The sequence below is a fragment of the Netta rufina genome, assembly GCF_964035555.1.
Source record: "Netta rufina genome assembly, chromosome: 11".
In the NCBI taxonomy this organism is placed as follows: domain Eukaryota; kingdom Metazoa; phylum Chordata; class Aves; order Anseriformes; family Anatidae; genus Netta; species Netta rufina.
In genome coordinates this window covers 10,686,521-10,704,170 of record NC_140134.1, presented here as the reverse complement: position 1 = coordinate 10,704,170, position 17,650 = coordinate 10,686,521, and the positions used below count along the sequence as shown (strand labels likewise).

Here is a 17,650-nt window from a genome sequence, read left to right as displayed (position 1 = left end):
TTCTTGCAAAAATTACTTTATAAACATTAAAAGAAGAGGAATCCTTTGCAGAGTTCTTAAATTCATATATAATGATGCTGCTCATTCAAAGATGAAAATTAAAAAAAAAAATCTGAAATAAATTAGGCTGCGTATGCAATGCCATTTTAGCTCAACTGTCATGAAAGAGAATATTCTAGAAAATGTGTTTAAACAGCTTTTCAGTTACATTTAGCATATTGTTTTCCTCTGTATAGATACAGTATAATAGTGCAGAAATGAACAGGGATTCGAAAATGTTTTAAACCTAGTTATGCTAAATCAACCTTAGTAGTTGATTTAAAAAGAAATAAATTAAAAAGGGGAATTTTGGCATCAGATTTCCATGGTATAAATTAAATCATAATGGCTGGGAGGTAGGAAAGAGGAGACTGTGGAATAATTTTGCCCAGGCTTCTGCATTAAAAATGATTTAATAGCAGCTAATCGTTGGGATGAGAATCGTCTGCCCTCTGCTGTAGAGCTAAACAAAGTCTCCCAGACAAAAGGGGAAGGATCGTATTCAAACCATTCACATTTTCCTTGTGTTTATTTCCTCAGTGGGGAAGTTTTTTGCTGCTTCTTTTGTAACGGTGCTGTTATTTCTGTTTCAGGGAGTAGATAGCTTCTTTTCAAGCCAGGACTGGCTGTAGATGTCCTTGCCCAAACATAGCTGTGTGAAGGTTCAGGTGACAACAATAATGTGTTGGAAATAAAGGTTGTAGTTAGTTGATAATTAATCTCGTGGTCTTCACCTCAGTCCTGAGCTTGATAAGAAGTGATTGCGTTTCCTGAACTATGATCGCTGCCAGACCAGGCTTTCACACAGGGTGCTTGAGGGCTGTAATTGAAATTCACTAGATGCAGGGCAGTAATCTTTGGGTTTGCACACCAGGTGGGCTCTCCCAGCTGGCTTCTAGCTTTCAGCTTGCAAAATGCCTGCCTTTTTCCCAAATCGAAGAGAAATGCCCATTACCACTCAGCAGGCAGTTCCTTAGGGCTCTGGCAGGCAAAGCAGGAGGCCCAGAGCTGTCTCCTGCATGTTGCTGGAGCACCTGAGAGCAGCCTGCCTCACGTGTCCCACTGGCAGCCCGCGATAGAAGCGCGCACCGCTGCCGAAGGATGGTCTCCAGCAGCGGAGCCACGGGCAGACGTTGCCTTCTGTTGACTCCACTACTTGTGTGGTAATACCGCAACTGCCACAGCTGTCTGCTGCAGCCTGTGTGAGTCAGAGCCTTTGGATGTTTTTAAAAAATCTAAATATTAGGGAGGAACTAAGTAAAGTTTGGAGATGGAAGAAAATATTAAAGCAGCCTCCTTGAAAAATACACAGAAAGCATCCCCACCATATTAACAGAAATGTCTTTAAATCTCACTAGAGTCTGTGTACAGTTTTTAAATGTTTTTTCTTGTGGCTTCTGAGTAGTAGGATAAACTGTCACAATGAATTATGGCATGCTGTTGGGAGAAAAACAATGAAGCTACTTAGAATTTTTTGATGTTGAGTATAATTTATTCTTTTAGTTTAGTGTGTATTTTTTCAAAGACAAGCTACAAAATTAGAAGCTTTGTCACCAGCCATTTTGGCAGATTACTGTTTTTGTGTAGTCAGGGTGGTATAAATAACCACATCATTAATACACTAGATACATTCAAATGGGATGCATGTTAGATTTGTTCCAAATAGCAATCATTTCTTTACCTACCCCTCAAAAACCCTCTTGCTAATCAGTGATTGTTTCCGTGCCCAAACTTTTTGTTTCCCAAAGGGAACGTGTTGAAAATACGAGTCGTCCTGGAGAGACACAAGTGATGATCCAGAACCTGATGCCAGAAACAGTTTATGTCTTCAGAGTTGTGGCTCAAAACAAGCATGGCCCTGGAGAGAGCTCAGCACCGCTGAAGGTGGCCACTCAGCCTGAGGGTAAGCTATAAATACTTTGAGCCTCTTGACTTTGTGATCGCCATTTTTTTCCGTTCGTGGCCTTTCCCAGAATGAGGTGATACTCTTAAAAGTTGCACTTGCAGACCTGAGTTTCAAAATAATTTTCCACGCTACCACGTTGGTGTGCTTTATTCTCACTCTTAAGAAGAACTGATAAAGCATTTCTTGTTGAATTTTCTAAACTTTGTTATAAAAGAATACTTTTCAATTATCATAAACTGACAGAGAATAAAGGAAAACTACGAAAATGTAAAGGATGAGATTTGTTAGAGTTGCTCAGGACACACTGGGAGTCTGATGCAAGGAGGAGAAGCTCCTTCAGAAATTTGGTGCCACCTTTACCCCCTACCAGTGAATCCATGTGAAATGCTTAAATGCAGAAAAATATCCATCTTCGAATGCGAGTTCATTACTTGTGAAGTTGATGCCAAAATATTTAGCTCCTGAAAATGTATTGGTTAGGCTTGGTGACGAGCGGAGTTTCATGCTTACATTGCAGTTCAGCTTCCTGGTCCAGCACCCAATATCCGAGCATACGCCAACTCACCCACCTCCGTTACTGTCACGTGGGAAACGCCGTTGTCTGGCAATGGAGAAATCCAGAACTACAAGCTGTATTACATGGAGAAGGGACAGGACAGTGAGCAGGTACAGAGCATGGCTCTTCCTGTGTGATGTACAATGCCAGTAACAGTGTTCTTTCTTTTATTATGTTTTTACCTTAAATTTCTAGAAGCGTCTTACCAAGAATTCATTTTTCTGACAGACAGAAGCCTTTAGCCTAAAAGACAGAAATATTTAAAATTAAAACCTGTTTTTTTAGAAAATGGTTTAATTCTTGAGTCCGTTGATCCGGTGATAGATATTTTGATATTGGTGAGTGTCTAATTAAATTTGCTTAGGATTCTGCTGGAAGAATCCAGCATGTTCTATGCAAGTACGGGTTGTCACCTGAAAAATAATCACGGCTTTGGGAGAATTAAACCCAGTCATTTAATTTCCCACATGATGGTTTGTAACTACAATTCCAGCTTTAAAAAAAATCCTAAGGGAAGAATATTTTTGTTCGTTAGTTAGCATTTAAAATATTTTGATGTCAGATTTTTTTTAATAGGAATGAGTATTCCTCAGATAAACTTACCTCTTCTACTTTTGTGTCCCACTGTTAAAAATATCATAATAGTTTTACTAATAGACAAATTTTCTAGATCCCTTTTCATTTGTAGAACCTGCGTCCATGTTGTGACTTAAATTGAATAGGCAGAACTTCCTCTTGCAAGCTGACTGATAGCATCTTTACAAGTCCTGGCTGCATATGACTGGGGGGTTTGACTTGCATGTGCTACAGAGTGCAAGGGGTGTCCTTCCTGTTTTAGGCTTTGAGTATTACTGAACTGAAAGTCTGAGAGGTTTGTAACTGCAGACCTGATTCTGACCTTGACTCGTATGTCTATTTGCTTATGAACAGGATGTTGATGTAGCAGGACTCTCCTACACCATTAATGGATTGAAGAAATACACAGAGTATAGTTTCCGAGTGGTAGCTTACAATAAACATGGCCCTGGTGTCTCTACGCAAGATGTTGTTGTACGTACGCTGTCAGATGGTAAGCTGCTTTATTCCAAGGCTTTTTGCAGGAATTATGTGGTAATTTCCTTTAAGTGGATTTCAAACCAGAAAGACTTCTCAGGTCGTTGTTCAGTGCTGCACTGCTGTATTAATAACATGGTTTCTGCATATGGCCATGCATGCTGAAAGTTCCCCTGGGGCTTTCCAAATTGGTCGAAGGAAAATTAATATACCTGCAGAAGTATCCAGTATTCCAATTACAAAACAACAGTGTCCTTAATTTCAACAACAGAAGTTTATTTCATGGGTTATTGGGTCTACAAAGTATTAAGAGTGGACAGAAACATAATTATATTGAACCCAACCACTCCAAATTGTTTTTTAGCTTTTATAATATTTTTACCAATGAGCAGACTTCTGCTTTTGGAGTGTTTTTATTTTAATTGTGGTCATGTGGAAAACTGTTGCATGGCTTTGTTTGGACTCCAGCACAGACATTATTAAATCAATCGTTTGTAATCCTGAAAGCAGGAGATGGTAACAGCATTTCCTGTAAGGCAAATAAGAAAGTAATGTGAGCAAATCTGGATATATGAACAATTGTAGAATGATCACAGTTAATGTTAGCTTTTTTTTTTTTTTTTTCTACAGAAGTTTAATTATGCATAAGAACTGTCAGACCCAAAATGAGCCTAGCCTGGAATCCTCTCTCCAGGACTGAGCCAAAGCAGAATGATTATTGTCCCAAATTGTGCATCCAGAAGTTTGTTTCTATGGGACTTCTTGTCCCTGCAGTGGTTTCTATGTATTCACTAACACAGTTGGCCTTCCACGAAGCCTCTAATCATCCTCTTTAAACTCATGTCAACTCCTACTATCCACAACATCAAGCGGAGGATCCCACAACTAAACTTTCTATGAGAAATCCCTCCCTTGTAGTCTGTTTTGATCCCTCTTAGTCTGTGTTAGTGTTACTCATTGCCAACAGCTGTGCTGCCTGAAAGAGGAAATAATCAGTCTCCATCAGCCTTCTCTGTCCCACTCCTCATTTTATAGACCTCTGCTGTATTCTCCCTCATTCATCTCTTTCCCAGATTTAAGACAGAAATGGTTACTCATTTCAGCTGTGGAAGCTGTTTCAAGCTTCAGTGCCCTTTTCTGAACTTTTTTCTAGGTTTCTTGTCTCTTATGTGCTTTTAAAAATGGAGGTAGGGAGGACCAAAATTGTATTAAAGATGCAAGTGTGTAATTACCAGCATTTTTTGGCTCATTCTGAGCACTGAAGTGACATTTTTGGGCTAGAGCGATCTTGCTCCTTAAGTGGAATTGGTTTGCTTAGAGCCATCGCTTTGCATGTGGAGTTAGGATCATTTTTCCCGTGTATGAATTTAATTTGTCACATTAATATCCAGGCACAGAACAGCCCCGGGTCTTTCTGCAGTTCTTTACCATCAGATCTTGTCTGTACTGATATTTTTCACATTGCTGCTCATCCCCTTTTCATCCCTTAGAAATGTGCGTAGTGACAGGGCTGTCAGCATGTGCCATGCTGGAGCTCCACAGGTCATCGCCCACCATGTACGTTCTCACCTTCTCTTTCTTTTAGCCAGTTGCGTACTCGGGAAGGACTTCCCTCCTGTCCCGTGGTTGCTTTGTTTCTTAAGAGCTCTCCCGAAGGTTTGTGATGCAAGATTTCCCTTTAAAAAGTGACAGATATGTCATATTTCACCACATATCTATGATTTTCACACTTTATTATAGTTTTGGATTTTTTTGCTAATACAGATTTTTGATTTATTACCTGAGGTGTCCAGTAGTTGCTCCAGCAGAACCCCTTCTAAATACTGGCATCTCCCAGTATCATGGTAACTTTAAGTGAGCGGTTACAGCCTGCTGTAAGTAATGCAACCGTTTCTTTCCAAAATTCCCTTAGAAATCCTGGATGAATAGCATCTAACCCTGCCAGTGTGCTGCAGCTTATGCCTGAGCTTCTGTAACCCTGCCTATTGACATTTCAGTTGGAGAGTTACTCTAAGTACCTTGTAAAGGATGTCATGGAAGCCTCTCTGCTGCCTTTCATTCAGTACAAATGCAAAGCAGGTAGTTCATCTGGCCTTACCTTTTCTTTTCCTGTGATACCTTGGTCATCTGTAACTCTGCTTACTCTGAAGGTTTTCCGGCTCCTTACTTGTTGAGGAAGAATGCATTATTAGTTTTAATGTCATTTTCAAGTTTTCCTGAACTTCTTATCACCTTGACTTAAGTTTCCACATTTAACATGTTGAAATTTATTTTCTATAGCTTTCTGAAGAATGTCCTTTTGCTTCTAACAGTTGTGTAGCCCTGCTGCTTAACCATGCTGTTCTCCCCCTTCACTTTATTGAATCTTTCTGGATGAACAACGCACATTTTCTTCCTGGATTTTCCTATTGTGGTGTCAGTACGCCCTCTCTATGCCTCCTGCAAATATTTCATTCTTAGCTACCTTTTTTAGCAAGCTTCCTTGTTTTCATGTAGGTTTCTTCTCCTAACCCAAGTCTGTTACACTGGTTTGTTGCAGAATAATTAGCTCTTCAGGTGCAGCAATTTGAACCAGGGTTTATGTGCTGCTGGTAAGGATTGCATCTCTCCTCATAAGTGTTCCTTATTTGTAGGAAACAGTGCTGTATCACAACTAGAAATACCATCAGTGCATCACACCCTGATAGAGGGCATGTCCCTTACCAGCTTGTCCTTGCGGCCTCTCTGAACCAGCAGCATGTCAGGTCCTCCTGCTGCACAGCCTACCAAAACGGGCTAAGCCTTTCTTACCTGAGCGTGGAATATCAGCCCGTAGGAAATACATTTTATTTGTTGATCTGGTTAATTTGGTAATCTGGTCTGAGTTTAGGATTACTTTGACATAAAATGAACTTTGCGTGTAGTAAGGTACACGTATATGTATTTACGTGCATAAATCCTTTCCTGCGTCCTGCCAATCTTCTGTCTCTCACCAAGTTTGCGATATATGTGTTAATTATTAATCAAGCTTTGTGAAACCCAGGACATTTTAGGTTGTCTTGAAAGCAGGCACCAGCTACATAAAACAAGAACAGCAAGAACTGGCTTAACTTTATTTCATTTCCTCCTCTTACCTGATGTTCTTGCTTTTTAAAGGATGTAGCCCCTAAATAGATCTGGTGATCTCAGACTCAGTTCAGTTGGCAAGAGGGGAGGAAAAATAAGTTGTCATTATCTCCCTTTTGGTAATGGGAGAGGGATATTAAACCACGCCCTGGGGTATCTTTCACTTAGCACTTTCACTCATTTATGCACTCAGGATTGTTTTCTTAGGCATTGTTCTGCCTGGTGTGTGTTATCTGGAAAATGGATTATTGTGGCCGGAACAATCTCTAGTACTGTTGTACCTCTAGTTCCCTGTCCTTGTACTTTGTTGGAGCCTCAGCTTCCTGTCAGGGAACCCTTATCTATGCCTTTGAGATAACACTTGTGAGTCTTTCACCTCTGGAGAGCTGCAGAGACTTCCTTGCTTTCAGTTTCTCTCATAAGTAATGTGTTTGTGTAATGGACTTCAATGGTCCTGACCAGCGAGTTGCTACAGCAAATAAAGAACTAACAAAGAATGGAGATTCAGAAGCAGATACCATCTTAGCAGTGCACTTCACCTCTGTGCTTTTCAGTAGCACAGACACATCTTGACTGAGGTTTTCCTGTTACAGTAAGTCGTGAGACAAAATCCAGGGCTAGAATTTTAACTGTGGGTTCCCAGAATCAAGCATCTAAATGAAAATCTTGATTTGGAAAAGTACTGAATGTAATCTCATAGAGTTAACGAGAAGTCCTTTTAAATATAAGGCTTTTTATTTAAATACCTATGATAAGTAAAGGCCTGAATAAAAAGTGAGTTAATTTTTTGTGATGAAAGTGAGTAAATCTCCTAAGCCAACCAGTCACCGCGTGTCAGAAAGCATGTGTAGAATTTTGTAGTCACTTTAGATTGTGTCTTAAACCTGAATGGTTCGTACTTCCATAACAAATTATATGAGAGAGTAGTTGTATATGGAAATACAGTATGGGATACGTTATCTGGAAATGTTTCAGTTGTAATTCCTTTAATGTTTCTAGTCCCCAGTGCTCCACCACAGAATCTAACGCTGGAGGTGCGGAATTCCAAGGTAAGATGCTGAGAATTTGTTTTTTGTTACGGGTAAATAGAAGGTTGGGTCTTAAATCAGCCAGAATTTGGAGTTGCTTTTGGGTCTTTCTTCTACCATGCTGCTTTTCAGCTGTTTGCTTATGAGTTGCCCAACAGGAAAATATCTGAATGTGGGACTCAAGGCATTAGAAATTCCAATCCAGTTGTGGGCTGTGCACAGCAGAATGCTGTGGAGGCAGTGACAGTACTCCAAAGCATGGAGACTAGTTGTGAAAGAGGGTTAATCAGGAACAAAAGCCTGAAGCACCAGAGCTTGAATATGTTCCTGGTGATTAACTATTGTTTACAGGGCGTATGCATATGTATGTGTGTTTACAAGGTCCTGGGCCCTTTAAAAAATATGTACTTAACCATTATTACTTTAGTGATTATGATTGAGGATTAAAAAAAAATAAATCCTTTTCTAACCCCTTTCCCCAATGTTGTCTTTTACTGCATATATGGTAAAACCCAGCAGCTTCATGCACATAAACTACAGTTCAGATAACTTGTACCCTTTGAAGAAAATACCACTTCTTAAGGACAGCCCCTCGAGTAAACCATATCTTAATATAACCCAAATAAGATGGAAAGGGAAACGGCCCAAGAGGCTGTTTGTGAAATTGGAATCAGGAGGTCTAATAGGGTTGAAGCACTTTGAGGCAAACTTATAGTCAATTTTATGACCTGTGTTGCTGCTGAATCACAGTTTTTACTTTTTACAGATAGCATTTTTCTCTTTTTACAGACAGCACGTGTTTTATGTATATGAAAATGCAGTGTATTCTGTTTGCATGTTTTCCCACTTTGTGTTCCTTAAGTATTAGCAGTAGAGTATTTTTTTTCAGGCTGTGTGAGAGGCAATGACTTTGTAATTCTCTTCTGCCTTCCACAGAGCATCATGCTACACTGGCAGCCTCCTCCTGCAGGGACACACAGTGGGCAAATCACAGGCTACAAAATTCGCTACCGAAAAGTGTCCCGTAAGAGTGATGTAACTGAGAGCATCGGTGGGACCCAGCTTTTTCAGCTAATTGAAGGTGAGCTGTTATTTGCAAGCATTTGTTATCATAGGGGTTTCTTAGGTGCTTTCAGTGGGCCAAGGCACAGAGACTTGTATCTACAGGCTTATGTAGCATTCTTACATGTAAATGCAGAATAAAAACACTTAAAAGGAGTGATTGTAACTTCTGAGGTAGTCTGGGCTGGCTAGTGGTAACTAAAGCCTGTTCTTTAGCCCTAGTTTTGCCTTTTTTAAAACCTTTATGTAAAGGCATAGGAGTTGCATGGAGAAGGTGGTGCTGAGCTCATTGTGTTGCCTGAATGGCAGAAAGAAAAGTATGGAGAAAATTCCTCTATTTTAATTAAGAGTTGTGATTCCTGTGTTTACGGTTGGAATTGTTGTTTTGATATCATGGATGCTCTTTGTCTCCCAGGTCTTGAACGAGGTACAGAATACAGCTTCCGAGTAGCTGCCTTGACTGTCAATGGTACTGGACCAGCTACTGACTGGATTTCAGCAGAAACATTTGAGAGCGATCTAGATGGTAAGATAGTAAGTGTGAAGCTATCTGTGACACCAAAGACAGGGCACAGTAAAGTCTGATTGCTTTTTTAAAAGGCAGAGATGATTTTTTTGAGTTGTTTTTAATGTATTCTAATGTCGCAACATTTTATATTTATAATGAAGTGAAATTAATTTCTGTCTAATTATGAAATTCTTACCAAGTCAATAAAATGGCTTAAAATTAAATTCTGCTTTTACACTTTCTAGTACTGTATTTTAGCGCTATGTTTTTCCTCCTAAGAAATACTAAATATTGAATGACAGTGCCAGTGATTCAACATTTAAATTATAATACATGATAAGATTTATGTAATAATAATGGCTCGATTTTTATACTGCAATAAAATTCGTCTTGTTAATCATGCAGTTGTTTACAGGCTATAAAGTGGAGGTAGGAGGACTGTTTTCCTTGAGGAAGTAAAATAGTGATTATGTATTTATGGCACACCTAAATTATGCTAATGAAACCATTGAAGCATTGCTCAGAGAGTTTAGCGTAGTGATTTGATATTCAGAGATACAATGAGTGACTACTCATACTGTTGACTGCAGTACCGAGTATGGGTGTCTGCATGGTGGCTGCAGCGTTGGGGTGTAAGTGTAAACTTTGCTGAATGCAGGAGAGATGCCATGGTAGGAAAGGAGCAGTGGAGAACACCGCTGCTGTCTGTAGGTCTCTGAATCTTACCGCTGTGTTTTATTGCTACTATGCTTTGTTAAAAGCATTTTCCTCTATTTTTTTCTTTCTTGTACTTGAAGAGGACATTTGGCTTACAGTAACTGCTACTTTTTGCCACTTCAAAAAAAAGGGATTGATAATATTTCCAGTGCTGGTAGACTACTGTAGACCAGGTCTTCCACCAGAAATGAAGACTTGTCTACCAAAGCTATAGATTCATGATATGTGGCATACAGAACCATGCTAACATCTTGTTTTCAGTGCAGAGGTTAACAGTAAAAGTAGAAAAAGTTCTGTGAAAAATGTTGACCTTTGTCAATTGGCCCAAAGGTTTGATATTTACTACACTAGGATGATTTGCAAGCAGGAACCTGATTCTTGCAGAATTCCAATAAGCAAATTTGTGAGCATCTCCCAGAATTTGACTACAAGCAATTAAAATTGCAGCAGAGAAGTGCCATTTCTAACAGGCTGGCAATGGCAGATCACTTGGGAACTGCCTAGATGTTGCTGATGATTCTGGGCAGCGTATTTCTGGCAGTTACTATTTCAAAAAAGTATGTGATCAGTTCTTTTGCACACAAGTTCCTTATGCTTCTTGCAGGTCATTCTCCCTCCTCATTGTGTTACAGTAGCTTGAGGGCTATTCTAGCTGAATTAATGTTGCAGGTTGCCAGTAATGTCTTTCACATCTGTGTGACTGGAGATTCAGTTATGCTAGCAGCTGGAAGACAGAATTACAAAAGAGATCCAATATTTGTTCTACACTGTTGGAAGATTGCTTCAACAGTCAGCTGATTAAACCCCTTGAGAGCCCATTTTTCAATCTGTGTTATGCAAAGCTGATGCTCAACTTAATATTTGTCCTCTTATTTCTTACTTACCATTGCTTAATCAAGAGCAGCAGAAAAAGTAATGTTAACAGTAGAGTTCAGTTTTGTAGCTATTTAAAATTTGCTTTTTAGAGCTGAAATGACTTGCATGTGTATGCCTGTCTTCCTTTATCTGGATATGACACAACCTTGCAGCTAATTCCTCCTGCTGAAGATGATGGATATTTTTTCCTTTTCTTTCCTTAGTAATCTCACGTGGATGTTTTTAATACATCAATTTTAACATGTGGATGTTTTAAATAGTGTATTTACAACTAATCTTTAATTTTTCAAGTTCAGTATGCATCTATACATCTATACATGTAATTTCTTTCCATTCCGTGGTTGTGTTTGAATTTAAATAGAGTATAATTAACTTTATCATGTCATCAATGCAAATGGGAGCCAGACGGTTACAAGTCTGTGTTAGTAGGGCTGTGTAATTTTGCAGAGTTGGTGCAAGTCCCACAAGGAGTTCATATGCAAAAGGTGTTAAACAGTTGTACAAAGTTTATCCCCAGCACGGTAACTTCTGTGCAGTTTAAAATGTCATCTCTTATATTGCAATTCTGTAGCTTTTCTGTATTTAATAGTTGTGAACTTTAATTGATCAGCTGTGTCAGCTGGAGGCAATAAACTCCCTCGGCAAGCAGGCCAATGGCATATTATGATCCAAATAATACTGTTGTGGTGTTTTATTAAATGTTTTTAGATAAATGCAGCATGTTTCATTAAAAGGCAATCCCTGCAGGAAGCAGAACTCTCTGAACAGATTTTATTTTAGAGTGGGGAACTCAGTTTACTATTGCACAAAATATTTAATATCTGTCACCATATGGCGGGCTCCTGTGACCTGACAAAAGCAATTATTTCTTTTCTGAGAAGTTAAGTCAAAGGTACGGATGTTAGTACACGCCGTTTTGCTTTCAGATTGCTTTTAATTTTTTTTTCAGCACTGGGGAAAAGTCATTTCAGTAAAAATATTAGGGGACCGCAGTTAGATACCGTGGAAGTAAGCCCTTCTGTTTTTAGGGATCTACATTCCATCTTGCTGCTGAATTGTGATTAGATTTGTGTTGCTTGTGGGAGTAAGGTTTGAGCATTTGACATGGACTCTGAATGTTTTTCATTCTTGCGGTATGAACATGTAGTCCCTGCATACATTTTGTGAGTTATGTAAAACAGACGTAAGGATTTAAGCAGTGACAAGAAAGGTGGCATCAGGTACAGGACAAATCACAACAAACCTTTGCCACAAATGCAATATCCAGTTTACTGACAGTTGTTAAAGTTTTGGAATATTCTATCTAATCCTACAGCGAGCTCAGGAATGTGCATTTCATCATGAGTGTGTTTTCAAGGTAGTTATTTAATGCCAACAGTAAGTAATATGATGGAACTAAAAGCAGATTGTGGAGGAGAAGAGTGTGATAATTGAATGAGTGTTTTGAAAAATTACAAATTGGAAAGGACATGCACAAATATATTAAAAAAAAATCTGCCTTGAAGCAGATCTGATATTTTCTTCAGCATGACTGTCTTTTCTTTAAAAAGAAGTATCTGTTAATATATAGTAGTGTACAAAACAATGTTAGCTTTCATCTGCTTATTAGAGAGCTCTCTGCTCTCTCTTGTACAATAAAACTCTCTCCTTTGGACCATACTCATTTTAATATAGGAGCACAGTACAAGTGCTACATTTCACCATACCAGCTCATGGTTCTTCATGTAATTACCTTTATGTAAGAGCAATCCTTTAAATCCATTATTTTTGTTTAACAGAAACTCGTGTTCCTGAAGTTCCAAGCTCCTTACATGTCCGTCCACTTGTCACCAGTATCGTGGTGAGCTGGACTCCACCTGAAAACCAGAACATCGTGGTAAGAGGCTATGCTATAGGGTATGGCATTGGCAGTCCTCATGCACAGACCATCAAGGTGGACTATAAACAGAGATACTACACCATTGAAAACTTAGGTAAGGAAAACAAATCAACACCAGGGCCAATGTTTCACTTCTAATTTATGTTCCCGCTTTCTAATCATGATATGACAAAGATATAAGACTATCAGCATGTTTTCTAAGAGGATCTTTATCATTATGAAGATAATACATTGGGATGCCAGACGGTTGATAAATTTGAAACAAACTCATTTTTCTGTTGATGTCAAAGAGGCAGAGGAACTAAAAAAAATACAAAACCACCACACCTAAGTTCACTGAGCTTGAAGCGTAGTGCATTTTGGTTTGATGCATTCCCTTCCAGAACTATTACAAGAACTTTCATGCTGAGCAGCACTTCCTTATTCTCCTTCTGGAGCTGCAAAGCAGTTTGCTTCAGGCAGAAAAATAAACTAAAATGTCACCAAGTTACTGTGGCATCTACTTTAAAATACAGGATAGACCCTCCACAGAATTGCCTGTGGTAGGTAAGATATCCTGATAGCAAAATAAATGTTACTATTGGGAACTGTTGGGAAATTCCCTAAAATTGGAGTATTAGATAATATTTAGTAGAGCAACCTAAAATGGGCATTTTAAAATGTTTTTTCTTATTACTAGCTTGACTGTACTTAAGGTGGATGTGCTCTGACTACAGACTTCTGCTGTATGAGAGCTGTTGTACACTAAAAGAAGGTCTCTGTGGAGAAATTTCCAATGCAAACTTATTCTTCTTATTTCGTATATATTTACTTAAAATACTGGACAAAGCAGAGAAAACATAGAGGGGGGGGAAAAAACACCACAGGATTCACAAACAGGTTGCACTGAAAATATGCTACTGTTTTTTTCCTTTAGACCCGAGCTCCCACTATGTTATAACTCTGAAAGCGTTCAACAACGTTGGTGAAGGAATTCCTCTCTATGAGAGCGCGGTGACCAGGCCTCATTCAGGTAAAGGCAAGGGGCTGCTTTGAAGTTGTGCATTGCTGAAAATCAGTAACATGCCTTCTGCACGGCAGCAGAAAATGTGATTATATTTCATGTAAATGTGTGGTTTTTCAGTGTCATCAAGTACTCTCCATTTCTTTAACTGATTGGCCATACTGTTTCAATGATTGTCTTGCATGGTTCGTCCATTTATTTAACTGCCTAAATTTGATTTTATTTCTAAATTACAAAATTTATCTTTTAACAACTTACAGATGTTCTTATTTTAAATGTTACCATTACATTAGCAAAAATTGTATGGGTACAATTCTAAAGGTGTTGTTCTTGTTTTGTTTTTAGGGACAAGTGTAGGTTTTTTTTTATCTTTACACTGAGCTTTTTTGAATATGATGCCTTCACTTTCTTTGTCTAAGTCTCAGTCTGCCATTACTTATGTTAAACAAGTTCTTGGCTTAATTGTTTTTTGTCTTGTAACACATTAATACAAAGAGAAATTTGTTTGCAAGTGAGCTACTACTAGCGTATGGCTCGCTGTGCTCCCTGCTAGACTGTTGACATTATTTAGTTATTTTGTACAAATGTTTAACACTTCTGTTTGTTTTAATCTGCTGAAAAGTAAGAATTCTGATAGATTTTATAGGGGACATTGGAATTCCATTTTTTCAGTTACTGCAAATTTGCATGATATATGGGATTTGCCTGCCATGAGCATTCTTTAAAAGATGATGGGAGTTACTTTTATGAAGTGGTATTTACCCATCCAGAAGTCCCACTCTTTTTCCTCCTCAGTGTTTTCTGGAGGAGGAATCAATGGATGTTCTGAGGCAAACAAAGTCAAAATTAAAACTATTGGATGTCTGGGATTCTTAGGCCATGATTGCATGCACTCAATGCTAATGGCTAGGTGGCAAACTAGTATGGATATGTCGTCATTGTCTTACGGGAACAGTAATTGTATTAGCCAGTCTTATGTCACCTATTAACTCTGGCTTTTCTCTCTTTTTCTCCATTTCTCACCTTCATTTCATTGTATTACCCTGCATTTCCCCTTTTTTGTTTTTGTTTACATTAAAATGCCACCTTCTCCCTTTTTAATTATAATACACGACTTTTTACCCATCAATTCCCTAGACACTTCCGAAGTTGATTTGTTTGTTATTAATGCTCCATACACTCCAGTGCCAGATCCGTCTCCCATGATGCCACCGGTGGGAGTTCAGGCTTCCATTCTGAGTCATGACACCATAAGGATCACTTGGGCAGACAACTCTCTGCCAAAGAACCAGAAGATCACTGATGCTCGCTACTACACAGTTCGCTGGAAAACCAATATTCCTGCAAATACAAAGTACAAGGTATTGGAGTTTCAACGATGCTAGCACAGCTGGGATATTCTAATGACAAGTTTCATGTTCAAATTATGGTTAAGCAAAAGCTGAGAGTCAAGAGAAGTGCTTAGAAAGCAGTATAGATGTGTATCCAGTTTTATTTGTGTTCACACATCAGTAGTACTCAGTTAAATCATTGCTTCAAAAGTTCTTCTGGGTTTGGTGGAAGTAGGTGTTTGTGGTATCTGGTATGTGTGTGAGAGGTGGAGATGGGGTGTTGCGTGTGAGTGAATGGAAGAGTTGACTTGGGCAAGAAAGGCACTTCCAGAATGACTTTCTGCTGGGGAGCTGTGGACACAGTGACAGTTTACTACTTCGTTCTTCACCTTGACATGATGGCTTTTTGCGACACGTGGGCTTACCTTAGAGGAGCCAATAATGCATTAATAAGGTATGTGTTACTAATGGCTTCTCTCCACTTAGCAGAGGACTCTGAATTTGTGTGATGAGTCATGCACTGGGAAAAATTTACTCTGATAATTTTAAGTCTTTATTTTTGTTTTTACAACCCTTTATGTTCATACCAAGTTGATAGTGAAACTTCTCTTTGGGAACTGATGGGCACAAAATACATAACGATAACTTTATGATATTGTTGCCTGTCTTGATTTGGAGATCTAATTTGGGGTTGGATTTTTCAGTTTGGATCTTTTGAGTCGGTTGGTTGCATTTTTTAATTTCCAGAGCTGTTTGGAGACCTGAAAAATGCTGACTGCAAATTTCACATTTGAAATGAGACTCGGAGGAAATGGTTGTTAAAATATCCAGCTAGTGGAGCTCCCTTTATGCTCTTAGAGAGCAATCTTGTTACAAACCAGATATTTTTTTTGATTGAAATGAAAAGATGTATGTATGTGTGTTCCTCCTCTAAAGGCAAGTTATTTATGAATCCACATTCCTGAGTCATGTGCAGGGGATGTCTCGGGAGTGATTTATATAATACTGCAGTTTCATTAGTTAAGAGCTTTAAAAAAAACACTGTGGTAAATGAAATACTCCCACTGTTCTCAGTGCTGGCAGCCAGTGGTCAAGAAGTTTTACTCTGAACCAAAAATAATATGTAATGATGGAATATAGTTCAAAATTACTCATTTAAAAAAGCATTTGCCTCAGAGGACCTAAGTATGAAACATTTGCCCTAAATCATCATTTTTAAACCATGATGTCTGGAGAACTTGCTTCCGGCTTTTCTTTCTTTGTTTCACTGATAAAATCTGTACTGCTCAGTTGAACAAAAACAAATGGCAATTTTAAGACAGGCAAAACCTCTTTTCAGCAGTGCCTGTTGAATAAGCTGCTGTATTTTAGTCAGGTCTTTGGTTACTTTATTAAGTATGGACTAGTGTGTTGCTCATCATGGCCATCTCTCTAGAAGCTTTGCTACCTATTGCACCTTTTGAGGCTGTTTGCGGAGTTGCATCAAAGCTTCTTCATCACACAGCCTCGCACACAGCAATCTTATCTTCAGGACAGTCCTCTGGTATCCAGAGCTGCATCTGTTCAACTTGGTGTTGTTTCATCCACCACTCCCTTCAATAAATGGGATGTTGATATAGTTTGTTTCATAATTTTCCACTTTCTATGCTTACATTCACAAAATACTTATTCAAGAAGAGGGAGCATGCTTCAAATGCAAGTACAAACCTCAAGGAGCCTTATTTTCTTAAGTTTGTATAGGGGTTGTGTCCATGCAGAGCATATAAACACAGGAACAGATGTAATATAGTTCCTGAAACTGAAATACTCCACTGTGCTTTGAACCGTGTAGCTTCACTAATGTGGATCAGAGAGCATTTCTCAAAGAATCTTTGTTGGTGGCAAGGGGTTGTCCTATGCGCAGGCTTCCTGTGATTTATATCAGCTGTGCTCTCAAGCATAAGCTAAAATATTAAATCTTAACTTAGATCTTATGGGACTGTATAAAAAGAAAATATATTTTATGAGGTAATATTTATGATGTTTATTTCTAGTAGGTGAGCAGGGTTTAGTATAATGCGATATGTTGTGATTTTAAAAACAGTAAATGGCATAAAAATAGAGAAGGAAGCAGAGAAGTCTTGCACTCCGGTTTGGCCTTTCATGTGTCATTTACATTCAGAAAGATGTGTACTGAAACTAAAAGTTACCAAGCTTCAAAGTCATAGATGAAAATATAACTTTAACCTTTAAAAAGGGTTCCAACTGCTATGTATGGCTTCAGCTGGGAGCTAAAAAGTGCTGGAAACAGAATTGAGTGCTTAAATGGTGTTAGGGTTTTCCAGAGGTTGTGGAGAGTAAGAAATGGGTGCACTTTGCAGGGGTAAAGTAATGCAAGACATTAGGAAAAGACTTTTCTGTTGGACTTGACATTACATTATTGTCTAGGCCAAAGGTTTTTGCAGTTTCTACTGTAACATCACTGTTTTCCTCATGTCCCTGAGCTGCACTGCAAAGAGCCTGGAGAAGATGTTGCTTGGCACTCCCAAGAGCTGATGAAAAGCTCTTCTGAGCTCATGGTTTCATGTTTGTACTAGGGAGGTTGTGT

The 17,650-nt window shown here is 38.7% G+C and overlaps 1 protein-coding gene across 3 annotated transcripts in view; it reads left to right on the top strand.

Annotated features, from left to right (window-relative positions):
- NEO1 (neogenin 1) overlaps positions 1-17,650 on the top strand; it is a 184,930-nt gene that overhangs the window by 141,012 nt on the left and 26,268 nt on the right. For all 3 annotated transcript variants that reach the window (XM_084293686.1, XM_084293685.1, XM_084293687.1), the window contains exons 9-17: positions 1,788-1,942; positions 2,463-2,611; positions 3,432-3,570; positions 7,659-7,708; positions 8,624-8,768; positions 9,165-9,275; positions 12,629-12,823; positions 13,646-13,741; positions 14,918-15,093. In XM_084293686.1, coding sequence (XP_084149812.1) covers positions 1,788-1,942; positions 2,463-2,611; positions 3,432-3,570; positions 7,659-7,708; positions 8,624-8,768; positions 9,165-9,275; positions 12,629-12,823; positions 13,646-13,741; positions 14,918-15,093 — 1,216 coding nt within the window. The remainder of the gene's footprint in view (positions 1-1,787; positions 1,943-2,462; positions 2,612-3,431; positions 3,571-7,658; positions 7,709-8,623; positions 8,769-9,164; positions 9,276-12,628; positions 12,824-13,645; positions 13,742-14,917; positions 15,094-17,650) is intronic.